The sequence below is a fragment of the Natator depressus genome, chromosome 1 (assembly GCF_965152275.1).
Source record: "Natator depressus isolate rNatDep1 chromosome 1, rNatDep2.hap1, whole genome shotgun sequence".
In the NCBI taxonomy this organism is placed as follows: Eukaryota; Metazoa; Chordata; order Testudines; family Cheloniidae; genus Natator; species Natator depressus.
This window is the reverse complement of record NC_134234.1, coordinates 57,440,891-57,468,400: the sequence shown is the minus strand read 5'-3', so window position 1 is coordinate 57,468,400 and position 27,510 is coordinate 57,440,891. Positions and strand designations below refer to the sequence as shown.

The window sequence follows — 27,510 nt, the reverse complement described above, 5'->3', positions numbered from 1 at the left end:
GCAATTATCAGCTACATTAGATTGATTCATAAAACTGGGTTTAAAATGTATGAATGGGTTCTCTTTGTAGAAGTGAATTACAGCAGATCGTCCATTCATGAATTCTTTCCACTGCAGAATATTTGAATGAAGATGACTCATCCTGAGCACATTTTGTAACAGTCACAAGTTGCAGCTAAGGGCTATTAAATGTTACTTGACATAATAAGAGAGACCATGTTATATATGGCTCTGCAAAAGGAAAATTGCCTTATTCATAAAATGAGAATGTGTACAAATTAGAATGGATCATAAATACTTCATGTTTTGAAATGAATAAAATATCAGTGTAAGGCAAGTCTCTGGAAAGAAAAATAATAAGCAACCTTGCTTTGGTTTAATTTAGTTTAAGGAATAAAATATGCATTAAAATGAGTTTTTAAGAGTTGAAAGGGAGAGGAAGTTTACATCCATTATGAAGCAGGGGTAATGTGATGCTATAGTTAGCCGTGTAACTTTCTTTCCATTGTTAGCTTAATTTTGAGTCCCCAGCCACAGCCCTGTCCAGTATCCAAAGAGTTAAATCAATAAAACAGACCTCTTTTCTGACTCCCATTTCACGAGTAGGCTCCTGCCAGTGGAGAATTTTGTAAAAAAAAGTTGTAAATTAATTAAACAAGGTATTTCTGAATGGTTTCAGAGTAGCAGCCGTGTTAGTCTGTATTCACAAAAAGAAAAGGAGTACTAGTGGCACCTTAGAGACTAACCAGTTTATTTGAGCATAAGCTTTCATGAGCTACAGCTCACTTCATCGGATGTGATGAAGTGAGCTGTAGCTCACGAAAGCTTATACTCAAATAAATTGGTTAGTCTCTAAGGTGCCACTAGTACTCCTTTTCTTTTTGTGAATTCTGAATGTAACTGGTCAGAACTTCTGCATTTTTTTGGAAAATCTTATGTCTTTTTCGAGTAGTGTCCTATGGGTGCTCTGCTTCAGGTGCACATGTGCCTCTAAAGCCCTTGAACAGCAATTTCTAAATAGTTGTGTTTGTTTGGCCCATGCATGCATCCTATACCTCCTCATGGCAGACACCAAGGCTATATAGGGGTGCTTGGGCAAACTGCCCTCAGTTCCTTCTCTACTGCCTTGCCCCGAGATGGAATATTAGCATATCTATCTAGAGCATACTCAGCCTTTTCTCTTTTCTTTAATGTTAGTTTATGGTAGTAGATTGTTGTGTGGTGTTTAGTATGGTTGATTAGTTTTGGGGGAGAGGACTGTTTTTCAACTCTCTTTTCCCCTAGGAGACTTGTCTTTTCCTGGCAAGGTATGCTTGGTTCGCCAGGCTTTAAATGCTGCCTCTCTTGCCAGGATGCTACACCAATAAGCGACGGGCATCCACATGTGTATATATAGCCTCGATGTCTGCCAAGAGGAGGCATAGGGTGCATGCATGGACTGAAGGGACATTGCTAGCTAGAAATTGCTGATCAAGAGGAGCATATGTATCTGAAGTGGAGCACCCATAGAGACCCATATCTTGAAAAACTACAGTTACTGCCAGAGGCGGATTATGGGTTTGTGGGGCTATGGGGCCCTGGGCCAGAGCATGTGGGGGGCCCTCCCCACCCCTTCTGCCTGAAGTTTCCCCTCCCCGCCCCCCAATGTTCCTACTGATGAAATGGGGTCAGGGTGTGGGACCTCCTGCCAGGGAGCTGGGTTGGGGCCCTGGGATTTCCCCTGCCTGCCTTGCACTCCTGCCGGGGATCTGGGTTGGGGCACGGGGTCTTGCCCCACTTCACCCGGCACTCCTGCTGAGGAGCAGGGTTGGGGCGTGTGGGCTTCCCCCACTCCCCAGCAGGAGGGCCAGGCAAAGCAGGGCAAGCACCCACACCCTGACCCCACTTCCCAGCAGGAGCACCGGGCAGAGTGGGTAGGGGCACAGGGGTGCCCATTTTTATGGGGGCCCCCAATTGGCTGGGGCCCCTGGCACTAATCCGCCACTGCTACTGCACAGGGTGAACAATTCCTTCTTATGCCATTCCAACGCCTTAAGAGCAAGAGTGTGTGTGTGTGTGTGTATATACAGACACACTGTAAGTTTCCCGGTTGCATTCTAAATAGAAACTAAACAATTAAACTTTGGATAAAGGTTTTATAAAATACCTGTTTTATCCTTTTTTCCAGTAACAGCTTAAAATCAGATGGCTAAAAGAGGAAATGAAATATGTATTCCATCAAACCACTTTCTCACTAAAGGAATAATAAGTTGGCTATAGATTAATGTTGGTAGGAGAGACGAATGATTTTCCAATCACAGATTTCTGTTTAAAGCATGTGCTTAATTAACAGTATTACAGCATAAATGGACAGATCTAAAAGCTAAGAAATTAAACAGAATTCAGATTTCTTCATCTGAGCTGTAAAAATATTGTGGTGATAGGTGTTTTAGGAATCTGTGAAATAAAATAAAAATTAACATGAGATTATGATTCTCTGCATTTACTCAGTATAATATGAAGCAATCACCTCATGTTTTCTTTTTAGGTGTCTACAATGTACTCAGTTTTCATTAGCATCTGTGGGTATGTCTACATAGCAAAGAAAAACCCGTGGCAGGCCCGTGCCAGCCAACTTGGGCTCACGGGCCTTGGGCTGCAGAGCTGTTTCATTGCTGGGTAGAATTCTGGGCACACTACGGTGTCCTATAGACCGGTTCCAGCCCAAGCCCAGAAGTCTATAGAGCAGTGAAACAGCCCTGCAGCCTAAGCCCCGTGAGCCCAAGTCAACTCGCGTGGGCCAGCCGCGGGTATTTCTTCACTGTTGTAGACATACCCTGTGTGTCTAGCTTTCCTCCCTCTACCTTCATCCAATCTGCTTTTCTGCCTTACCTTCCCGTCCCGTCCCGTCCCATCCCATCCCATCCCCCCCACTATACCATGAACTTTAGGGGCATTTGACTGAAATACCAGCACTGGGTCACATACATTTCATTAGTGTGTGTGTACTGTGCACATGCACACTTTCGTGATCATGTCCATGACACGTGTCTTACAGTACTGATGCTTCCGATTGTGTGTCCAGCCCATTTCATTCCTTGTTATGACCCCATTGCTGGAAAGGAAGTAGCCCAACACATTTCTCATTGCGGAGCTAAAGAGGCAAAAGTGAAACAGAAATTAAGAAATGAAATTGATCCAAATAGGAGTGTGATTGGGATTTTTCATTACATACCACGCCAGTGGACTTGCACTTAACTGATTTAAATGTGCACACATGAAAAAAAAGTTGCAAGCAGATTTTTTTTAAATTCTATTTGGTGTTTTCACTTAAGGTATGTTACACTGAGAACACTTTACTCTCATAGTATTTCCTATGGCATCCTATAATGAAATCTCATTGATACGAGATTCTTTTTAAACAAAGATAACATATTTTCCTGTTTACCGAACAGAAAAATACTTTTTTCCTCAGTTTAATCATCTGATGAGAATCCCTCCTGAGGGATTGTCTGAATAGGAGCTTTAGTCTGTATTAATTTGAGTTGGTCCAGTCTGAAAATCCTTGCATACACATGATGCAATTCCTTAGAATTTATTGCAAACTCTGTAGTCCTTTTTCAAAATGTACTAATTTCAGTATGAATTGAGTTAGTGCAGTCTATTGTTCATTCACACACAATGCTGCTATGCACTACTTTGTACTCCAACTGCTATGCCACACTGCTTTGTGGATGTCTATTACTGACCTGTCTATTTGGGTGCCCGCCACTGCTCTGGGGTCAAGTTCACTGCATGTCCCCTTGTCTATTTAAAGACTGGCACGGTGCCGGGATCGGCACACTTGGTCCTGGGTTCCAATATATTGGCATTACATCAATATGCCTTGAGCAGCCGCTTGGAGCCATGCTGAAACCCTGGATTTCATTCTCATCTGGGGAGAAGCATGAGTGCAGCATGCCCATAGGGCCAGCCACTGCTATAAAGATGTGGTTTTGGATATTGCTAGTCAGATATTCACGAGGGGTCATAACTGGGATGCTGACAAGTGCCAGATAAAGCGCAAACAGCTCAGGAGAACTTACATTAAAATCAGGGAGTCAGGAAACAGTCCAGCCATGGAAATGTAATCTGTCCAATTCTTGAGGAGCTGGGTCGAAATTTGAGCAATTACACCACTGCCAAATCCAAGGACATTGTGGACTCTGTGCCCCTCTTCCCAACCCCGGAGGACAAGCAGCAAGGGTCAATGAAGGAGGAACATGAGGAGGGCAGTGAAGAGCTCTTCCCAGAAAGCCAGAATTTCCCCTGGACTCAGAACCTTGAGGGTGATTGTGTAGGAAGCAAGTCCTATTTCCACCCAGAAACACAGCCCCAGATTCTGGAGGTAGATCCTCCTCAACATGTAAGTATCTGTCTTTACAATTTATACATACAGTTATACAGTAACTCCTCACTTAACATTGTAGTTATGTTCCTGAAAAATGCTACTTTAAGCAAAACGATGTTAAGTGAAACCAATTTCCCCATAAGAATTAATTTAAATAGGGGGGTCAGGTTCCAGGGAAATTTTTTTCACCCGAAAAAAGATATATACATATACGGTATAAGTTTTAAATAATTTTAAATAAACAATTTAATACTGTACTCACCAATGATGATTGTGAAGCCTGGTTGAGGCAGGGGCATAGTGGGCTCGGGACACAGCGGCTTGCACCGCTCCGCCTGCCTAGCACTCCTGCCGGGGAGTAGGATTGGGGCTCAGGGGCTTGCCCCGTTCCACCCGCCTGGTACTCCTGATGGGGAATGGGGTCAGGGAGCACTGCAGGGAGTCGCGGAGCACTGCAGGGGTTGGGGAGCATGGCAGGAACACTGGGTGGAGCAGGGCGAGCCAAACAACCTTATAACAGAACATTTCACGACTTTAAACGAGTATGTTCTCTAACAGGTCAGCGACCTAATAACAAAACAATATTAACCAGGACAATTTTAAGTGAGGAGTTACTGTATTCACTTCCACTGTTTCTAATAAGCAGACAGACATACGGTGGAGGAGAGATAAGATAGAAAAGGTGGAGCAAATACAACATTTGTTGATGTCTTTGGAACACTGGGTGGCTGGTCAATCACAAATGGATGCTTTGGCTGGCAGATCAACTATGGCACCTGCTGCTTGGATGCTGGTTTATATTCCAGTCAGGGACATCATCTGGTTGGGTTTGTTTTCCTTAGACAGAGCAGGTTTGGGTGGATGCAGTTTAGTTGATTTCAGAGTTCAACGGAAACCTGAGATAGAAGATAGTAGGAAAGAATTAGTGGGGAAGAAAGTAACAACAAGAAAGAGAGGCCAAACAGGATTTTACATGACTGCGATGCTGGCAATTGGGTATTCCCACTAATGACTGGGTATCATCATGATTTTCAGTACTCTCAGATGAAAATAAAAGTTCCTTAAACAAGGTTAAGGCCAGTTGGCCTTCTTCCTAGAAAAAAATATTTTAGTCTGGTCTGCTTCTTTTATCTTGGGGTCAGAGAAGATGAGATGAGACGAAACAAGACAAGCTGGCATGCAAAGTGGGGTGGAGCAATGAATTTTTTATTTGGTTTCTTTTTAAGAAACTCAAAATGGGGAGATAGGGTGGTATTATAGTTCATCCCCCTCATTATTTTGTCTACCAATTAGGCCTAATATCCATCACACCAATTTTGGTCCATTAACTTCTGGTTCCACATCTTCTCTTTTTACCAAGCATGATTTCAACAGTTCTTGAATCTTCTCAGCAGGTCCTTTTTGTTGTTTCGACTAATTTAGTCTCTCTCTCTGGTTTTCTTACACTTGTTGTCAAGATTCCTTCCCCACTCTGAACTCTAGGGTACAGATGTGGGGACCTGCATGAAAAACCCCCTAAGCTTATTTTTACCCTCTTAGGTTAAAACTTCCCCAAGGTACAAACTATTTTACCTTTTGCCCCTGGACTTTATTGCTGCCACCACCAAGTGTCTAACAAATATATAACAGGGAAAGAGCCCGCTTAGAAACGTCTTTCCCCCCAAAATCCCACCAAGCACTACAGCCCCTTTCCTGGGGAAGGCTTGATAAAAATCCTCACCAGTTTGCATAGGTGAACACAGACCCAAACCCTTGGATCTTGAGAACAATGAAAAACCAATCAGGTTCCTAAAAGAAGAATTTTAATTGAAGAAAAAGTAAAAGAATCACCTCTGTAAAATCGGGATGGTAAATACCTTACAGGGTAATCAGATTCAAAACATAGAGAATCCCTCTAGGCAAAACGTTAAGTTACAAAAAGACACAAAAACAGGAATATACATTCCATTCAGCACAACTTATTTTGTCAGCCATTTAAACAAAACAGAATTTAATGCATATCTAACTAGATTGCTTATTAACCCTTTACAGGAGTTCTGACCTGCATTCCTGCTCTGGTCCCAGCAAAAACAACACACACACAGAGAGAACCTTTGTTTCTCTCCCCCTTGACATGGTGGTAGCGGTGGGATTTAAAGGTGTTTACCCTTCCCTTTATATTTATGACATTTGTTTATAGCATTTATTATTATAAACAACTTTACCTACTTTCATTAACATTTGTTATAATGTGTTGTAACAGTTTATGAACTATCATACTTTTTATAGTCAATCTTACAATTACAGTAAATTCGTAGACCTTATTATTACTACAACAGTCTCCTCCCTTCCCCTCCCATGGTGTATTTGAATAGCGAAGACATTCAGCTGTGCTAAATTCAACAGTTTGAGACAATCATTACAGGAAAAAAAGTTTGGTCAGTATTCTCAGTTTACATGAAGTAGACATGGGCATTGCATGCCCATAGAGGTACTAAGACTACTGCTTCCTGCTGAGTTCTATATGCCCTGTAACAGTTATTTGTACAAGGAAAGAAGTTTACCTTACCGATAGCATAGTTGTACAGCTCCAAATGACTTTTCACAGGCTTATACAGGAAAGGACTAGGAGCAGTTAAGGCTTCAAACAATCAGTGCAGAACCCAGTCTGTTTTTCTCTGCACTTTCAGCATGTCTGCAGGGGAGATAAAGCAGAAATTAAATTGAGACATTGCTCACTTTTGGTTTGGACGTTATGGGGAATCACTCTACGGTTATTGCTCCCAGCATGTCGCACAACTCCCTTCCACTCCTTCACTACTTCTGGAGGGACCATCTTGGTGAATAAATTCACAGTGTATCTTGCTGATCTGCCCTTTGCTTTTCTGAATAAGGCTGTTCTCTGCCTTAGAATCATAGAATATCAGGGTTGGAAGGGACCTCAGGAGGTCATCTATTCCAACCCCCTGCTCAAAGCAGGACCAATCCCCAATTAAATCATCCCAGCCAGGGCTTTGTCAAGCCTGACCTTAAAAACTTCTAAGGAAGGAGATTCTACCACCTACCTAGGTAACGCATTCCAGTGTTTCACCACCCTCCTAGTGAAAAAGTTTTTCCTAATATCCAACCTAAACCTCCCCCACTGCAACTTGAGACCATTACTGCCTTCTACTCACCCACTTCAGTGTAACATCACTGAGAGTCAGGACAGCCTAAAAGGGATGTAGAGGGGTATACTATCTAGCTTGCCCCCTGCTAATCCCTCCAACACCTGATAAGCACTTCCAAGGCACAACCTAAACTGCAAAGCCAAACCCCAAACATAATTCCCAACAGCCGCAGAGGCACAACTGCAAACTAAAACAGCATCTATGGCACACCCAAAAATCCTAATCTAGCCCCATGCACCCACCGTTTACCATCTGGAGTTCCCCCAGAGTGGGAAGAATCTCAGGAAGGGGAAATGAGAAATACATATTAGAAAAATACTATCATAGCCTCTCTGGAATATGAACCAGCACCACTTGGGTGTTTTCCCCTACTCCCACAGCCAGAGCACCTGCACTGGCCAGACTCTCAAGGACAGGGCCTTTATCAATGAATGAGCAGTTGGATAACTTGACGGGGAAGACACAGAGAACTTGGGATGAACTGTTTGTAGACCTCATTTCAGACTCCCCTACCCCCACTTCCCAAAAATGAAAATAATGGAGAGCCTGAGATTGTATTTGAGGGGGTGAGGACCAGGGAACTATCCAAAGAGCTTAGGGAGAGAGCATTGAAGTGGCCAGAGACAGCATTGCCATGGCAGAAGACACTGAGTGTGGCCTGCTGCAGCCTGCCTCAGTTTCCACCCTCAATGAGGTCAGAAACAGCCCAGTCGAGAAGAAGCCACTCTGCTTTACAGTAGTTTATCTCCCTTTAATAAAACCTTCTGAAATGAGCACTTATACAGTGATTTAAAGGCTCTTATCTAAGAGTCTAGATAAAACTTAAGTTCCAAAACAAAAGTCTCTAGGTGCCAGCAGCAGCTACTTCAGCTGTAAGGCATCAGGCATCTCCACTGCCTAGAGAGCTCTGAAGTCTTTCCCCTGCTTGTTCAGGAACTCTCCCAGGCCTTGCTGCCTAGCGAGCATTTGCCTAATTTGGGCTCCCTGGCAGTTCCTCTCCTCAGGAGCTTCCTTCCCTTTCTCCTTGTCTAACTGAAATCCTTAACCATGTTCAGATGCTTCCCTGTCTAATTAACTGCCTCCCAGTTACTCAGTGAAATTAATTACTCCCATTCCCTTTAGGATTGCCACCTGTCTAATCACACAAACCCAAACACCCTTGTCCCGCCCCTTCCCCAAGCTTCTCTTATCTTGCTTCTTCCCTTACTGCCTCTCTTCTCCCAGAGATTCTAGCAGCTTTCCTTTGGAATCTCCCTGATCTTTGTAGGCCCTGTCTTGGGGCTCCTCCACAGGAGCCTACTCTGCCTTATGTGGGTTCTCCTACCTGACTTCCAACCTGTACAGGTACGTTTATGCTGAATAAAAGGTCGGCAGTACAGCCGTAGCTGGCCCAGGTCAGCTGAGTCAGGCTTGTGGGTCTAAATATTGCTGTGTAGACATTCCGGCTCTGGGATCCTCACCCCTTGTGGGACCCCAATGCTCAGGCTCCAGCCTGAGCTCAAATGTCTACACTGCAGTTGTATAGCCCCACAGCCCAAGCCCAAGTCAGCGACCCAGGGCAGCCATGGGTGTTTAATTTCTGTGTAGACACACGCTATGAGCCCTGTCTCGGTGCTTTCCCCACCCTCATCCCCAGGAGCCTATCCTGTGGGTTCTTCCTGCAGGAGAGTCCTATCTTCTCTAGAATCTTTTCCCCATAGACTGTTCCCAGCTCTATTTAAGTAGTCCTCTGAACCTGGAGTCGGTCACTACACCATTATGCCCAGCTGGCATCACTAATTGCCCCGAGTAGCTATCACGGGCAAGTTTGAGCCCACCTGCCTTAAAGGGCCAGCCTTTGGCAGCATCCCTGACAGTATTGTTCTGTCTGTTTCCATTTTCTCATGGGTTCCTTGCTGGCTGCTTAAACTGCTGAGCAAGTCTCTGCACCTCAGCCCCCCGGTCATTGTTAAGACTTTCTCCCTTACTTTCACAAATATTATGCAAAATACAACATGCAGCTATAATTTTAAGCAAAAAACTCTGCAGCCTCCAACCTAGCCCATAAATAGTGCCATCTTCCTTTAAGGTAGCCAGTGCACACGCCACTGTCATTCTGCAGCTACTATAGTTATAGTTAAACAGCTCCTACGTTCTCTCCAAGTAGCCTGTGAATGGCTTCCTTAGCCAGGGAAGCAGAGGATAAGCCAGGTCTTTCAGGATAACTGGAGCAATTTCTCTACCATTAATGTCCATGGTGATCCTGGGGGTAAAGTCTCCTTTATTCATTAGGGCAAATAGAGGTGAGTTCCAAAAGATTGTGGACCTTTCCAGATCACTCTGCATTTATGTTTGTGAACCAGCTCTGGTGGTCAGCCAGCTCTTGGAGAACCATGGAGAAATATCCCTTTCTGTTGATATACTTAGAGGCCTGATATGGGAGATAAATGATAGGCACGTGGTCCCATCTACTACCCCAATACAGTTTGGGAACCTCATGCATGCAAAGCCATCAAAAATCTGAACATTAACAAGTTTTGTAAACTGATGCAACAGTACCTTATGCATGGTATCACATACCTGCATGACAGTGGTTCCAACGGTTGATCTTACGGCAAATTGGTTGTTTACAGACTGGCAACGTTCAGGGATGGCCAGATTCCAGAGAACAATGGTGACCCGCTTCTCAGTGAGTATGGGGCACCACACATTGGTATGCTTTGCTGCAGCTCCACGGCCACTTCAGCACAGATCTCAAAAAAGGTTGCCTTTGACATACTGAAATTCTTTTGTCACTGATAATTATCCCAGGTCTGCAGAACAATCCTTTCCTACAAATTAACACTGGTTTCCCAAGCCCAGAAAGAGTGCTGCATTGTTTGAAGTGGCTCCAGGAAGAGCTCATGTAGTAGCAATTGCTCAGTGGGCTTCTGAGCTTCCTCGTCCTTTTTCCACTGCTGCAGGACTCACTGCTGAAAATTGAAAATGGTGGTAGCCTGCCCAGAAAGAGAAGACTCATTGGACAAAGGGAGCAGAATCATCGGATTCTTTTGATTTGACCCCAAGTCCAGAATTCGCCACTGGCTTCGGCTTACATTATGCATCTCTCAGTGCGCAGTGAGAAAAATCCCAGCATGCGCACAGCTCACCAGCAAAGCTAAGAACCATGGGATATCCTCCCACAATGCCACCTGCTTAGTTCACACAAAGTCCCTGCTGTATATTCACAATGATGCAAATTGAAAGAGGGCACAGCCATCCTGTGTGCACGTTATCACTATGGCTTATGTATTACGCACCAACTAGTGTGAGTCAACTCAGTGAGAACTAAACTCCCTGTGTAAGCAAGGTAAGAGTTACACTGCTTACATCTGCTGAATAAAAAGAATCTGTTGTAGAAAGGAAGAAAAGGAAATGTAGTTGAGGGGAAAATTACTTTTGGTGGTAGTAATTAGGGCTGCAAAGCGTTTAAAAAAATTAATCAGAACTAAAAAAATTAATCGCACTGTTAAACAATAGAATACCACGTATTTAAATATTTTTGGATGTTTTCTACATTTTCAAATAAATTTATTTCCATTACAACACAGAATACAAAGTGTACAGTGCTCACTTTGTATTTATTTTTGATTACAAGCATTTGCACTGTAGAAAAAAACAGAAATAATATTTTTCAATTCACCTAATACAAGTACTGTAGTGCAAACTCTTTATCATGAAAGTTGAACTTACAAAATGTAGAATTATGTACAAAAAACAGCATTCAAAAATAAAAGTGTAAAATTTTAGAGCCTGCAAGTCCACTCAGTCCTACTTCTTGTTCAGCCAATTGCTAAGACAAACAAGTTTATTTACATTTCTGCCTGGTTCTTGTTTACAGTGTCACCTGACAGTGAAAACAGACGTTCTCATGGCACTGTTATAGCCAGAATTGCAAGATATTTATGTGCCAGATGCACTAAAGATTCATATGTCCCTTCATGCTTCAACCACCATTCCAGGGGACATGCGTCCATGCTGATGACAGATGATGTTATCTGCTCGATAACAATCCAAAGCAGTGCGGACCTACACATGTTCATTTTCATTATCTGAGTCAGGTGCCACCAGCACAAGGTTGATTTTCTTTTTTGGTGGCTCGGGTTCTGTAGTTTCTGCATTGGAGTGTTGCTCTTTTAAAGGCTTCTGAAAACATGCTGTACACCTCATCCCTCTCAGATTTTGGACAGCACTTCAGATTCCAATTCAGCAGTCTCTCATTGGAATCTGTTTTTGAATTTTTTTTGTTGAAGAATTGCAACTTTTAGGTCTGTAATCGAGTGACCAAAGAGATTGAAGTGTTCTCCGACTGGTTTTTGAATGTTATAATTCTTGACGTCTGATTTGTGTCCGTTTATTCTTTTACATAGAGACTGTCCGGTTTGGCCAATGTACTTGGCAGAGGGGCATTGCTGGCACATATCACATTGGTAGATGTGCACGTGAACGAGCCTCTGATAGTGTGGCTGATGTGATTAGGCCCTATGATGGTGTCCCCTGAATAGATATATGGACACAGCTGGCAACGGGCTTTATTGCAAGGATAGGTTCCTGGGTTAGTGGTTCTGTTGTATGGTGTGTGGTTGCTGGTGAGTATTTGCTTCAGGTTGCGGGGCTGTCTGTAAGCAAGGACTGGCCTGTCTCCCAAGATCTGTGAGAGTGATGGGTCATTTTTCAGGATAGGCTGTAGATCCTTGATGATGCGTTGGAGAGGTTTTAGTTGGGGGCTGAAGGTGATGGCTAGTGGCGTTCTGTTATTTTCTTTGTTGGGCCTCTCCTGTAGTAGGTGACTTCTGGGTACTCTTCTGGCTTTGTCAATCTGTTTCTTCACTTCAGCAGGTGGGTATTGTAGTTGTAAGAACACTTGATAGAGATCTTGTAGGTGTTTGTCTGTCTGAGGGGTTGGAGCAAATGCGGTTGTATCGTAGAGCTTGGCTGTAGACAATGGATCGTGTGGTGTGGTCTGGATGAAAGCTGGAGGCATGTAGGTAGGAATAGCGGTCAGTAGGTTTCCGGTATAGGGTGGTGGTTATGTGGCCATCGCTTATTAGCACCGTAGTGTCCAGGAAGTGGATCTCTTGTGTGGACTGGTCCAGGCTGAGGTTGATGGTGGGATGGAAATTGTTGAAATCATGGTGGAATTCCTCAAGGGCTTCTTTTCCATGGGTCCAGATGATGAAGATGTCATCAATGTAGCTCAAGTAGAGTAGGGGCATTAGGGGACGAGAGCTGAGGAAGCGTTGTTCTAAGTCAGACATCAAAATGTTGGCATACTGTGGGGCCAAATCAGCAGCACTGCTATGGGTACCTGCATGGCCCCACAGTATGCCTACAGTGAATGATGTCTATACATTCAATGAAATAGATTTTACAGGGACATTGAGCTATTTGTTTAAAAAAATAGGGACAGCTGTCATTAAACCTTTTTGTTTTTAATGAGAACTACATAGTAGCCACTTTTTGCACCAGCTATCCTGGTCCCGGATCTTCATCAGTGGAGGTCACCTTAATCTTCAAGACTCATGATATCAGTTACCTAGTTGTCACTGTTTTTCTCATAGATCACTTAGTAAACCAGCTACTCTGTCCTACAAATTTTTCTCCACTCTGTCTTGATGAGTAACAGATCCTTAGCCTGTCACCTCCTGCTATTTAAGTTTTTTGTCTCTGTTCCAACTTACCTAAGAAAATGGTCTTCCCAGTTTCTGCCCTAGTCTGTTTACTAGGAAGGGGAAGTACTGGTGGTACTTTATTGTCATTAAAATGGAGATAGGGCAAAAAAATTTACCATTAGATTGTCTTGTATGTCTCTGAAACCTACACAATTCAACAGATCCCAATTCAAAGTGCATTCAGTTAAACGTGTAGCATTTTTATGAACAGAAAGAGAAGAGAACATCTCCTTTGAAGAAAAGAAAATTTGGCTTTTCCTGCAGTTATTCACCAAAGTATCATAAGTTGGATACCTTCTACTTTCTGGACATACCCTATGGGTGTTGCTTTCTTGGAGCAGTGGTGACTTCCTGACTTTCTCCTATCCTCCTAGCCAGATATGTGGTTTAATATTCAAATACCATCAGTCATTAAAATACAGAAAATAGAAGTTCATTACCTCCCAAAGGAAGTTCATTACCTTCCCTTTAATTTCAGTCAAAACTCTGGAATGCCCTACCCTGAAAATAAGTATTTTGGATAAAAGCAATAATGTGTATAGTTGATTTGCGTAGTCATGACCTACCTGTATGCAGATTTTATTCCATTTTTTTGAGTATTAAGAAATTCACAACTGGAGAAAGAAGATTCCTTCCATCAGGGTTAGTTAATTGTGGACTGCAGGCCAAATCTGGCCTACCAGATGCTTTTGAACAGACCCCAAAATCTTTTTATGTTGTTGTTGTTGTTGTTGTTTTTCTGTTATTTTTTCTGGAGTTTGGACCTTGATAAAAAATAATTGATTACCCTTGCCTTAGATCCTTATTTCCTGAGAAAGCAGGAGATGCAGAAAAATTCTGCACTCTAGTTAGGTATTAGTGCAGCCTGCTAAGCTGTGACAGAAGGAAATAACCCTTTAGTGCAGAGAGTTGGATATAAAGATACAGAAAATACCTTTTCAGGTAATAACTTTTTTCTTTTGAAGGACTGAAAGGGGCAGCATGGAAAAAAATGCTGAACTGTGTGGGTAAAATCTTTTAGATGGTGTATATATATTCCCTAGCAAGAGCTGTTTTAAGTACCGTCAGGTGGCCAGGTTGGTTGCTTAATTAATTCTGAATCACCTCAGTCTTATTGTGCATGCACTGAGTGAGTATTATGTTCAAATAGTGAAAGTCCTATTATGGAAGCACTACACAAAGGCAATCTTGGGAAACTGAGAGTCTCTCACTTTTTCCTCCGTTTTTTGTGTGAGAACAAACTGTAAGACAAACACTGCTGTTTAATCACATTAAAGAGCCAGTGGAGATAGCTGGATTTTTACAACTGAGGATAAGAACATTAAAATGGAAAAATTCCTTATGTTCAGTCTAATATACTGTATTTGTTTCCTTGTGATACATGGTGACTTATGGATAGTCAGGGATTTGGATCAGGACAAGATATAAGAGGACTGGAGACATTTAACATTAATTTATTGGTACTATTGCTATAGACACACAATAATTACTCGAGACAATTTGATACTATCCATAAAAGAAAGGACCCAAACTTAATATTTTGAGAGTCTGGAACAGAGACTGTATAATAATTCCATTTAATTGAATACCTCCTCATTCAGTTGTACTGTTTGATGGGGTAGGGTGGTAGTCTCTGATGTGCAACAGATCTGTCTAAGCACTTCTGTAGCCCTTGCCACTATGGGGTTGGAGCACCTTGGATGGCATAGATATCCCCAGTTAGTAGAGGCTGATCATCTGCTGCAGAGTCCAAGATTTTATTTTATATTTTGAAGACTACATTGATTAAAGAGTAGGCCTGTAACTGGCAAAAAAAGATTGCATTATGGTTACAGAAATAATTGAAATAAACGTATATTTGATATTTTGGGCAAGGAAGCCTGTATCTTCTGTTTTCTCAAAGGTTTGGGCCAATATAGGACAGAGTTGATTGGTTTATTGATTGTAAAACCCTACAGGGAATCTGTCCTCTCCAGGCAATTTGCCTCTGTGAGGGGATTTGATGGCCTCCTTTTATTTTCTCAGTTTGAATGGGTGTGCACTCCCCCATGGAAAAGCCTGGGATGTTTTTGGAAGGGACTCTTCAGGAGTGGTTGGAGATGATCACGCTTCACAGCTCTCTGTCCTTTGATCCATTAATCCTCAGTCTTTTTGGATGAAGCTGATGGGGTTTTTCCAATTCTGAAGGTATCTGCTTTGTTTGAGCGTTTTCCCCTTTCATTCTTTCTACTATCCTTTTATAAGGTAAGCTTCCCTGTTCACTGCAATCTACTCATGGGTAGATATAACAGTCAGTTTAACAGTATATATTTAAATTGGCCATCCCAGTTTGTGAGCAGCTACTACATAGCCTTGATGCCAAAGCTAGACAGTTGGGAGGTGGGCAGTGGTTCATCAGTGTGAATTTAGGGCTAATGAAAAGTGTTAGATTGACAGCACTGTTTATCCACATCCTTGTAGTGCTCACAGCTCTGACTGGTGCCTCTTTCTCAGCTCAAGTCCCAAACTTAGATTATATTATCTGCTTATTATAAGTAAAATTCTCAGTTCTTTGTAGCACTTTCTAGTGTCTGTCACTTAGAGTTGATACTTCATGGTATCTTACAGAGAGAATTTAAAGAGATATAGACTTCTTGGTTTTTGTTGCTGCTGCTGTCTCTTGTAATTACTGTAGCTGCTGGAACCCTAAAATAAAACTTCCAAGTCTTAGCTATTATATAAAGAAAGAGTGGTGCAACTATTCCTGGCATCGGGGACTATTGATTTACTGCAGTTTGTCAATGTTAGATGGGCATGCTGCTACGTCAGTGGTGCACTCTATTGTTTCAACTGCTGTGGCCTTTGTATTTGATCCTGGCAGTGCTTGCGTCAGTGATGCATATCATTGCCTGTGTGATGTCAAAGTGTGGGTGTTCAGTTACAGAGACATAGTTAAACTAATGTGCTGCAGTAAATCTTGAACACTATTTCCTCCTGGGAATAACAAAGAGAGAGTGATTCATCCTTGTTCACATTAGACTAATGCTAAGTATAGCAGTGTTCATGACCTGCAGCATCCACACAGATTAGTATCACAACTACCGCAGCTTGCTAAACATGGTGTCAAAATAGTGTTTGTTTAAAAAGAGGTATTTATATGTACCTGCTTCCCCAAGGGTTCACTGATTATCAGCTAAAGGTAAACCCTCCTAATCAGAAAATAGATGGTTAAAGTAATTCCTTAAAACTTAATTCTGTTAATTAAAATGTAAAAAGCTTTCAATTATAAGAACTTCTGTAAATAATCACATCAGATTATGTAGAATTTAATAGATTGAAAAAAAAATCAGAGTATACATCATGTAAAACAGTAAATGAAGTGTTTCTCTGTGGGGTATTCCTCTGAGAACAGTTGTCATTTTCTCCTTTAAAATGAGCTACTTCTACCACTTGTTTTGACAAGCTTTTGAATCCACTTGTAGTACATATTTTAAAAGACAAAAATCTTATCACAGAAAAAGAAGTGCAGTGTTTACAAGAACAAATCACTGTGCTGCATACCTGAAGCTTCCCTTTTTCCTTTCTCAGTAAGTCATGTGATGATGATCATGTGACTCGGTCAAAGGAGCTTTTCCTCAACCAGCAAAAAAACGAAAGCATTCTCCCAATTAAAGCTGCTAACGTGTCCAACCTTGGATCACTGGATCTTGTTTACTCTTCTGCTATTGCAGTAAAAACAAAATGAGTGGTAAGATTTGCTGACTGTATTTTGAAAGAAAGTTCTGCTTTTGTGTTAAAACATGAAAAGCATTACATAAATCTAAACCCAGCCTGTGTTTTCAGCAGATGCCAGATATATAATAGCTAAAAAAGGTAGAAAAGGGTTGGTTCATTTAAACATAGATCTGGTGGTATGTAAAATTATGAATTGTCTTTATGGGTTCAGTAGATTAATGTGGGTTCAGTAGATTAATGTGTACCACTGCATATCCTGTTTTAAGGATCTCCCTGTCTGTCAGAACATAAAATTAGAAGCAATTATTGTATTTGGAGGACTTTATGAATACTAGTTTTATAAGAGCACTATTATATACAGTTACTTCCCAGAAAGAATCTTTGTTTATAGACTGATAAAATGTTTGTTTTTTATGTTGAAAACTCAGTCCATATAAGCTTACAATCTCTTTACTGAATTCAAAATTGAATGAGAAAGTGAGACTTAAAAGCTAAGAGAACTAATTGCATATCTGGTTAAATAAGTTTTTTTTCCCAATATTTTGAAGTTTACAGGTTTGAAATGTATTTTCATAAGATTAAATTATGTCTGGGACAGTAGAAAGCATACATCACATTGATTTTGTTTCTCTCTTTATAGTGTTTGTAAGAGGCATGATACATTTTGTTTTACATTCTGTTCAAATAGACAAGCTCAAGATTTTAAGCAGCCTGCTACAGTTGATATGACCTGAGCTGTTGTGTTTAGGTTTCTCTGCTTCTTGCAAGTGTTCTGAATTTTCATGAACTCTGTAACAAATGTCTCAGGAGACTTGCTTCCTATCACCATCTCTTTATTTTCCCTTGGGACAAAATGCTTATCACTGCCAAAAAAAAAAAAAAAAAATTACAAGCTAGGTCAGCCGTAATAATTTAAGGGAAATGTAGACATTCTGATACAATGGCACTATTGAAAGTATAGGAAAACATGTGTCTTCTGTTCTACTGTGATATTTTTAGTGTGTGGTGAGGCATTTTTTAGGCAATTATATTTTAAACCAGGGGTATACAACCTACGGCCTGCAGCTGTACACAGCCCACCAGAGCATTTCATAAGGCCTGCAGCCTGCTTCCACACAATATACTAACATGCAATTCATTAGCACTTCATCATCATGTTTACATAATTTTAGTTTACACAAGAGTGTAAATAGACAATACTGTACATAGGTTGTTTCTATCTAAATACATACAAAACAAGCTGAATTTAAAATATAAATCAATACAGGTGACTTTAAATCATATTAAAATATGTAAATCTGTTTGGGCCACTCAAGGTTGTGCGTAGGTTTCTGTGGCCCTCCTACGTAATAAGGTTGGGCACCACTGTTTTAAACTATAAAATATTTCTATCAGATTTTTTTCTGAGTCCTTCAATTTTACTTTCATAATGAGATTCAGCATGACTCAATATATAGAACATTCCAGACTAGCAATTTAGAGCATGGAAACCTTTGACATTAATAATCAAATATCATATTAAGGAAACACTTTCTAAAGCAGAATTTCATTTGTGTACACTATAAAAAATTAGAGTGTTAACACGTCGTAATAATGTCATTATTGGCTGATAATGTGACACCATTACTGTATTTCATGGCTAGGTACAGTAAATTTGTCATGTATACTTATCAACTGTCAACAAGTAACTTGAAGCAATAGCAAATAGAAACATAAGAGTTCCTTTTACAATATATTATGCCTAAATAAAACCAGGATCTTCATATTAGTTGTAAAAACAAAAAAACAAACCCAATTTTATATTTTTAAAAATCTGGCATTCGCATTTTATCCTACGCTCTCACAAAAAACCTTTTTTTTCCAAGTCATGCCAGCAGTACCATGATTTCTGGCAAAATCATCACAGCATGGAACTCTGCCCAGCTTTTTTTTTTTTAAGTTTATCTACCATTTATTACATTTTACAATGATTTAAAAACCTAATCAGAAGTATAATGGAGTTCACCGTTACAGCCTGAGTGAGAAGAAACCATCTTCTCTCTATTTTTAAAACTTCAGAATTTTAAAGTCAGGATATAAATATTTCAAAGTTAGCACCTTGACTTAATGCTAACACCACAAGCGGGACTCATTCAAGTTCATAAATTGCCTTGAGTCTCTTATTTTCTGACTGCCGGGGGAGTAGGTGGTTTGTGAACGTGGCTGTGTTGGGAGCAGTGTGTTAATGCCACCATATGGCAACTTTTGTATTGGCTTTGGAGAAAACTGCTGCTTATATTAGTCAAGACAGAAAGACACTAAATACACGAAATTGGTGGTCTTCAGAAGGAAGGTATAGTTTGCTGTTCAGAACACTCTACTTAATTTGGCCAGATGCAGAAAAAGTAAACATCCATTGATGTGCTAACCATCTATATGCATACTATCTATCTATCTTCACAGATGTGCATCATCAGAGTTTCTGGAGCAACTAGGATGAAGGGTTTTAATTAGATGTGAGCAGCATGAAGAACTGTGGGCTTGATTCTCAACTGATTTGTAACTTGTGTAGTCATTTATACTTGTTTAAAGTGAGTGGTTTAAAGCAGAGTGGTATCATTTTGTATCTACTTTGAAAATATTCTTCTTGGGTATAAATGGCTACAAGATACAAGCCTCAGAGAACAGAGCCTTTATTTTTATTTTAAAATGTAAAGTATTTTCTGTTTTAGCCTGGTGATACATTTAATATGCCTGCAGCTAGTGCTGTTGACTTTATTTTTTTAAGTAGTTCCATCCTTGTTTTTCTTCTTAAATATTCTGTTTAAGAGAGACTGTTTTAGTGTTAGGAATAGTAGCAACCCATTGTAGGCTTATATATTTGTTATATTATGTACGATCCTCTTCAACGCTCCTTACTCCAGCAGAACTCCCACTGCTTCAGTTGCTGAAGAAGATTTGTAATTGCAAGTTAAACAAAATATTGAAAAGGCTATATTAAAGTTTTCTTTTAACCCATCTTTTCCCATCTGCAACTAAAGACCTTGCTCTCGAAATTAGATAGAGAATTTTTCTTTGCTGTCAAAGTCATGGACTACCAATTGCACAGAAAATAAAACTGAGCGTCTTTGCAGATTAAAACATTTATAGAATTGCATGTTTTATGTTGAGGATCTTGTATAAAGTTTTCAAATTTGATCAGATACTACGTTCAGAAGTATTTTTGTTGCTCTAGTCCAGTTTTTCGCATTCAGGCAGAATTACCTTTATTTTTCTTCAAGCATCTTTGCTTATCAAGCATAGGATAGATTAATCTGCTTATACAACTAATACTTGGCGTTTACTTAGCACCTTGCATTTGCTGATCTGAACACAGTTTGCAAGCATTAATGTCTTAAGTCTAAGAATAAGAACACTCTTTTGGGGCAGAAAAGTATTATCCTGGTTTTACAGATAAAGAATCAAATTCATCCCTTTTGTAACTCCATTGAAATAGTTGGGAACTCTGGGTGCTCAGCACCTCTGAAAATCAGCCTACACATTTTACTTTCCCTAAAATTACCAAGGAAATCTTTTGCAAAGCTGAGAATAGAACACAGTCCTCCACACTCCCATTCCTGTGCTTCTGCCACAAAACCATCCTTCTCAAATATTTTCCTAGGAAGAATACACATAGATTTCTTTTCCTTTTAATAATTGCCTCTGGTGATTATAGCTTTGTGTGTTTAAAAAAAGAAGCCTTATTTCCAGAAAGAGGGAAATATTTGCAGGGAAATCATTTTTCTATGCGCCATATCTGTTGTTCACATGAACTGAGTACCCTTCACTATCATTTTATCTTTATAGCTCATGTGCTCTGTTTATCCATGTTATCTTGTATTTCCTTGCAGAGATATTGCAATTCAGAATGGACTTAGAACTTTTAAAGCTTGTTAAACCATGTTATACTGAAATACTTCTGTAACCCATTTAGGTCCTGCTCAGGTTCCAATGATGTCCCCAAATGGTTCAGTGCCTCCTATTTATGTGCCTCCTGGATATGCCCCACAGGTATGTCCAGACATCTGATTCATATGACTTCATATGTTCACATTACATTTGCAGTTAAATAAAACATACATAAAATCCTGGGACTAACATAGCAATAAGTTGACATGTCTAACCTGGTAATGTGACATGGTAAGTTTCAGAATTACAGTGATTTGCACACGTAAATATGGTGGTGTCCCATAAAGTCTCTTCAGTAGGAGTCTCCTTGTTTGCTTTTATGAGCCTCCTTTTTGATGTATGTGTATAATATTGGTCTTTAGGCACTACTGCAAAACAAATCTTTGATAATTGTCAGTGTATTGTCTTAATTAAAATTTGCCACAAACCATATAATTTTTTCACTTGCCTCTGTACTGGTTCTGCAGCCAACTTACCCTACCTTTGCTGACCCAATGTTCACAGCCTGTGGTATAGAAAAAGGAACAAACAAACAACACAAAATGCCACCCAGAACACCAAAGCCAGTCAGATGATGCGTACGTTAATGAAAGAGTATAAAATTCTGTCCGTCAGCAGAGTGCTTGCATACAGGGCAGGAGGCCCACCTACTTTCTCTTACTCTCTGCTGGGGAAAGTTTGTATATAAAGGCTTGTCTGCATGGTCATTTAATGTGCAGCAAGCCAGGGTTGAATGTACAATGCTCTAGGTTGTCACGCACTAATTGGCCGTGTGGACTCTGCTACTGCACATTAAATATACCATAGTTAGAACTTTTAATGTGCAGTAGCATGATCCGCATGGCAGGCTCGCATGCTGTATATTCATACCCTGTCTTGCCACGTGCTAACTGACAGTGAAGACAAGCGCTTGGTTGGTTCTTAAATCTTTAATATTAGAATACCAAATCTGGCAGCAAAATGGATTTTGTGGTTTTTAATTGTTTCATTTTGTTTTAGATCATAACAGAAAGGCATGTTTCCTGTCAAAATTCATGTTTTATCATTAGGAAAAATAAAAATCCTTACATCTTTGCTATGAGCTAGTTTCTTCTATATTTTTTTTATTTCAAGTGGGTTACTTAATGCTAAAATGTTATAAAAGACATGAAAGGCTAAATAATTTTAGTGAAATTAATATGTACTGTTTGCTTCCATTGAGGGCACAGAGCCTCTCCCAGCTGCCACTCAGAGCTGTCAAAGCTTGGTAAAACTTTTATGTTGTAGGAGTTCTGAAATGCTTATTGCTAACAAAACATACCAATGTGTAGTGATTTATACAAAAAGACTCTGTAACAAATAAAAAAAATTGACAACAAATAGATAACTTGCTACCAGGTGAAGCAACCAGTACCAAGCTCATAGTTCTCCCAAAACAAATACAGTCCCAACAAGAGATTTTAATTTAGAATTATAGAAGTGTAGGACTGGAAGGGACCTCAGTGGTTAATCTAGTCCAGTTCCCAGCACTCAGGGCAGGTCTGTTAAATAACTAGACCATTCCTGACAGGTGTTTGTCTAACCTGTTCTTAAACCTCCAGTGACACAGATTCCACACCCTCCCTAGGCAGTTTGTTCCAGTGCTTAACCACCCTGACAGAAAGTGTTTTCCAGTGTCCAACCTAAACCGCCCTTGCTGCAATTTAAGCACATTGTTTCTTGTCCTATCCTCAGAGGTTAAAGAGAACAATTTTTCACTCTCCTCCTTTTAATAATCTTTTATGTACTTGAAAATTGTTATCATGTCCCCCTCAGTCTTCTCTTCTCCAGACTAAAAAAAAAACCAGTTTTTTCAATCTTTCCTCATAGGTCATGTTTTCTAGACCTTTAATCATTGTTGTTGCTCTTCTCTGGACTTTCTCCAATTTGTCCACATCTTTCCTGAAATGTGGCACCCAGAACTGGACACAGTACTCCAGTTGAGGCTGAATCAGCACAAAGTAAAGCAGAAGAATTACTTCTCGTGTCTTGCTTACAACAGTCCTGCTAATACATCCCAGGATGATGTTTTCTTTTTGTGCAACAATGTTACACTGCTGACTCATATGTAGCTTGTGATCCACTATGACTCCCAGATCCCCTTCTGCAGTACTCCTTCCTAGGCAGTCATTTCCCATTTTGTATGTATGTAATTGTCTCCTTATACTTAACATTAAAAAGAAGAAAAAACCCTGAAGGTGCCCTGCAAATGTGTATATATATATATTAAGAGAAGTTGGACACCTGCAGAAATATATGCTAAATGATCAAAACCAGCAGGCTAGGAAGGCTATTCAACATATCTATCATTTATGTATCATTTTAGATTAGGTCTCTGTTGCCTGGATTTGCCCCAGCTCCTGAATTTGGTGATTTCACACCATAGTTTCCACTGCTGGGGATTAGAGCCAACATATAGGATAAGACATGTCTTGATTTTCACACATTGTATAAAACTAATAAGTGTTTCAGAAAACGTGATATATTGTTTAAAAAAAACAGGGCTTGCTCTACCCCCAATATCGTGGGAGTGAAATTCATTCTGTGAAGAGAGTGAAATTATATTTTAGTTACTGTGTGTGGGCCAGCCTGTTCTACAGAGTTAAGTCTATCTACATCCATTGATCTGTAGTGGGTCTCCCGATGATGATGCTGATAGCTTTGCACAAAGATACAGAGTATGGGCCTTATGCCAGAATTAAATGTTTAGCTTATAAGGTTATTGTTGCATTCAGCATCCCTCAGTGCTTGGGGGGGAAATCATACTTGGGCGCTTTTTGTGTGTGTGTGTGTGTACATGTGCAGTTATCCGATTTGCATACTCAATTGCAGTTAATGTTTAAATGAGACACACAGTTGTGCATGTAAATTATGTGAAACTCTAATGTTTAATTATTGGACTTTCAGAACCTAATGTTCATGAATGGGGCAGTTACCCAGGAGGACAGCATTATACTGGTTTGCACTTTGTTTACCTTCAGATCACATTTGGCATTTTTTAAAGCCATAAGGGCAAGAAACATTATTTTAATGAAATCTTGCTTTCTACAGAATTTGAATCTGTTATGGGGCTGGATAAATACCTTAAATGGGCTAGATCCAACACTTCCATCTAGGTTGTCTCCATTTTCCAGCAGATTATATGTTAAGTATGATTTGCTGCAGAAACTGTGCTGGGGCATCATGGAGAATAGGAGCTGGCACAGGTCCAGGTGTGGCAGAGCCTGAAAAGCGAGATTTTAATAAATTATGTTGTGCTGAATACCTTTCATAGCCTTGTGATTTGCTGCATTTTGCAGTTTAGCTTTTAAATATGTGTGTGTGTGTGTGTGTGTGTATACACACTTGAAGTTCACCATTCTTCACTTACTCTGACATGCTGAGATACCACAGGAGTCTGTGAACTAGGCATAATCTTACACACCGTATGTGCCTCAATAACTAAGCGCAGCAGGGAAGAATAAGGACGAAGTGATATCTTTAATTCTTTTTTTTTCAGTGTATCAGACTCCAAATGTTGCTGTAATATGTAGGATAACGTTTGTATGTTAGAAAGCATAATTCGTATGACTATCCTTGCTACAAACATAAGGAACTTTAAAAAATAATTAAAATTACATCTTTATGTTTGGGGAATTAAACTGGCCAACTCTAATTATAGTTGCCTATACTGTTGTTGTTATATCCAAATTGCAAGGACAGGACGACTTCAGTTTTGGTAGCTTTGAGGAATGTTGTTTTAGTTTAAAATATTCTTCTTTTCCGGCAAGGGACAGTTTTAAAGTACCAAATCCTTTGGAAAGTCACGTGGTATTTATTTTAAAGCTATATTCATGGCTAACAGATTAATCTTAAATTTAAGATAAGTATTTCTGTAATTGATCAATCTGACATTAAATAGATTTTTAACATCTTCTTTATCTTGATTGATGTATGTTCCTGTTCCCACACCTACATCACAGTAGGAGGTCATCTCACCAAACATCATTGCAACTAACAATATATTCCAAGTGGTCTGTCCCCTATTTTAGGAAGCTATTTAGGATATTACAGTGGACACAGAGGTTTTCCTTTTTTTCTGAATGGCTATTTCCCCCCACTATTTTATATCTATCACGCCCTATTATATATCAACTACAACTTTGTCAGCATGCAAACCTGCCAGCTGAGAGGCCTGGCAATTTCCTCTGAGGTATTCTGTAACACTTGTTATTGGGATCTTGAGGTCAAAGTGTAATTTTTTTTTCTTTTTGGCTGCCCCCACAATACTTCCAGCTATGGTAACTCCAAGCCAGATACCCTTTTAGGTAGCATGTTGTACTACCAACGGAGTCATATTTAGTTTTCCACTTTTCTTAAAAATGGATTAACTACACTGGTGAAGCTCAAAATGTCCTATAAGGATTAAAAACTGTTTATAAAATTCTGTTACCTGCAGTTTTCATTCTAAGGCGGGAGTAGAAGTAGTTTCTCCCGATTATTTTCCCATCCAGAAACCAGTTGCACTTTCCTACAAGAAACCCACTGAAACACACTACTAACTATCCCTCATTTTCCTCTCCCACATTCTTTTTTTTTCTTATCGTTTCCATTTTGTTCTACTTATACCACTGTAGATTCTTTTGCTCTTATATTCAACATGAAAAATTCTCTTTTTAAAAGATTTATTGATTTGTTATCTTTCAGACTGCATAGTTCCAGACTCCATTTTCTCTTTGTGGCATATATTTGAAATGAGCTGTTTGCTATCTAAGAAGCAGTCCTTCACCTGATCAATGTTTTGTTCTCTTGGCTTACAGGTTATTGAAGACAATGGTGTTCGAAGGGTTGTGGTGGTTCCCCAGGCTCCAGAATTTCACCCTGGCAGTCATGCAGTAATACATCGGCCTCCACATCATCCGTTGCCTGGTTTCATTCCTCTTCAAGCCATGCTGCCCCCTCCACCACGACATATATACTCAACAGTGACTGGAGCAGGTGATATGGCTGCGCAGTATATACCACAGTATCACACTTCACAGGTATATGGAGATCTGGGTAAGTAAATTATCGAAGAGTTACAGATCCTATCACAGCAACGTATTCATGTTCTACTGGCGTCTCCAGTCCATTCAGTATTCTTCTGTTGTGTAACTGTTGCTTTAAGCAGTACTATAGTCTAAATTAAAGCTATTAGCTAGGCATCCTGCAGTACAAATAAAGACAGTATCAGGGAACCATATAAGTTTTTTATTCAAGTACATTAAGTATATTGTTTCAGAAAATTGTCTGATATCACAATCTAAGCAGAATTAGGCCTGGTCAGTTATAGAAGGGAGCCTTACCACACTGTAAAAGGCAAGGCAATATATGATGTGATTTTAGTGATTCAGTGAGTGTCACTCTTTCCTCTGACTCAATATTTAAATCATTGCCTCAGCATTATAGCTAGGCCCTTTGTTCTCTTTGGGACACTGGATCCAAATTCAGTGAATTTCTATCATGTAAGCAGTGTAGAAATCTGTGACATGTTGAAATTTCCACAGTTACTTCAAGTAAATTCAAAACCAGAGCATCTTTATTGAATTAAATACGTGAAAAATAAAACAGTACATTATTCATTGTTTATTTTTATACCAATTTCAATATATACCTGAGTTTTTGAATGTTTTTAAATTTTGCACTGTTCCAATATTTATGGTTCTTAGCAAAGTTGCACATTTTTGTATTAACAGCAGCAAACTGAATTGGAGAAGATGTCAGGAGTGGTATTTACAGGTTTCGACTGCTGGGTGTGGGGTGGTTGGAGTTTTGCTGCCTGGGCTCCGGTGTGGAATGTGGCTTGTGTTTTTGGCAGCCAGGAGCTAGCAGAGGCTTAGGCACTGAGAAGATGGGGGTAGGAAATGGGAAAGGAAGAGTATTCATCTTCTCTTTCCTTCCCCTTCTGTGCAAAAACAAAGGTGACTTGGAATTTGGGGGAGAGCTTGAACTCCTAGGTTACCACCTGATTACCCAATTGGCCACTTCTAAAATATCCACCAATACATCAACAACCATAAATAAGCACATTAGCAGGATTTTTCTACTAAAATGATTGGTAATAAACTGGTTAATAAAGTTGAGATTCAAAATGTCATCAGTACACTTCAAAGTCAACTCTCAGTTGCAATGAATGAGTTTGCACCCTTCAGGTCTGCTCTTTCAAGCTGTTTTCAGGCTCTGGCGGATAGTATTTCATTGCCCAATAATGGCTCAAAATGTATTTTTTAAAACAAAATATTAGTCCTTGACTAAACTAAAAAGTTGTACTGATTAAACTAAATCAGTTTCTAAAGCAGTTTAGTTAAATTAGTACAACTCTCCCCCCAACCGTCCGTGGACACAATCTTATTTCGATTTAAAAGTGTCTTATGTTGGATTTATCTTCAGTTGATTCCCTACCAACTTATACTAAATCCAATATAAGACTCTTTTTAAAATAAGACAAGTTTCAGAGTAGCAGCCGTGTTAGTCTGTATTCGCAAAAAGAAAAGGAGTACTTGTGGCACCTTAGAGACTAACAAATTTATTTGAGCATAAGCTTTCGTGAGCTACAGCTCACTTCATCGGATGCATTCAGTGGAAAATACAGTGGGGAGATTTATATACACAGAGAACATGAAAC

At 39.9% G+C, this 27,510-nt stretch overlaps 1 protein-coding gene across 7 annotated transcripts in view; it reads left to right on the top strand.

Annotated features, from left to right (window-relative positions):
* FNDC3A (fibronectin type III domain containing 3A) overlaps positions 1-27,510 on the top strand; it is a 203,403-nt gene that overhangs the window by 113,967 nt on the left and 61,926 nt on the right. For 4 of the 7 annotated variants that reach the window (XM_074960675.1, XM_074960684.1, XM_074960712.1 and 1 more), the window contains 2 exons: positions 20,875-20,951; positions 25,667-25,904. In XM_074960675.1, the coding sequence (XP_074816776.1) occupies positions 20,875-20,951; positions 25,667-25,904 (315 nt within the window). Of the gene's footprint in view, positions 1-16,799; positions 16,936-20,874; positions 20,952-25,666; positions 25,905-27,510 lie in introns of those variants that run through there. The other 3 variants (XM_074960720.1, XM_074960729.1, XM_074960703.1) reach the window with 2 other exon arrangements.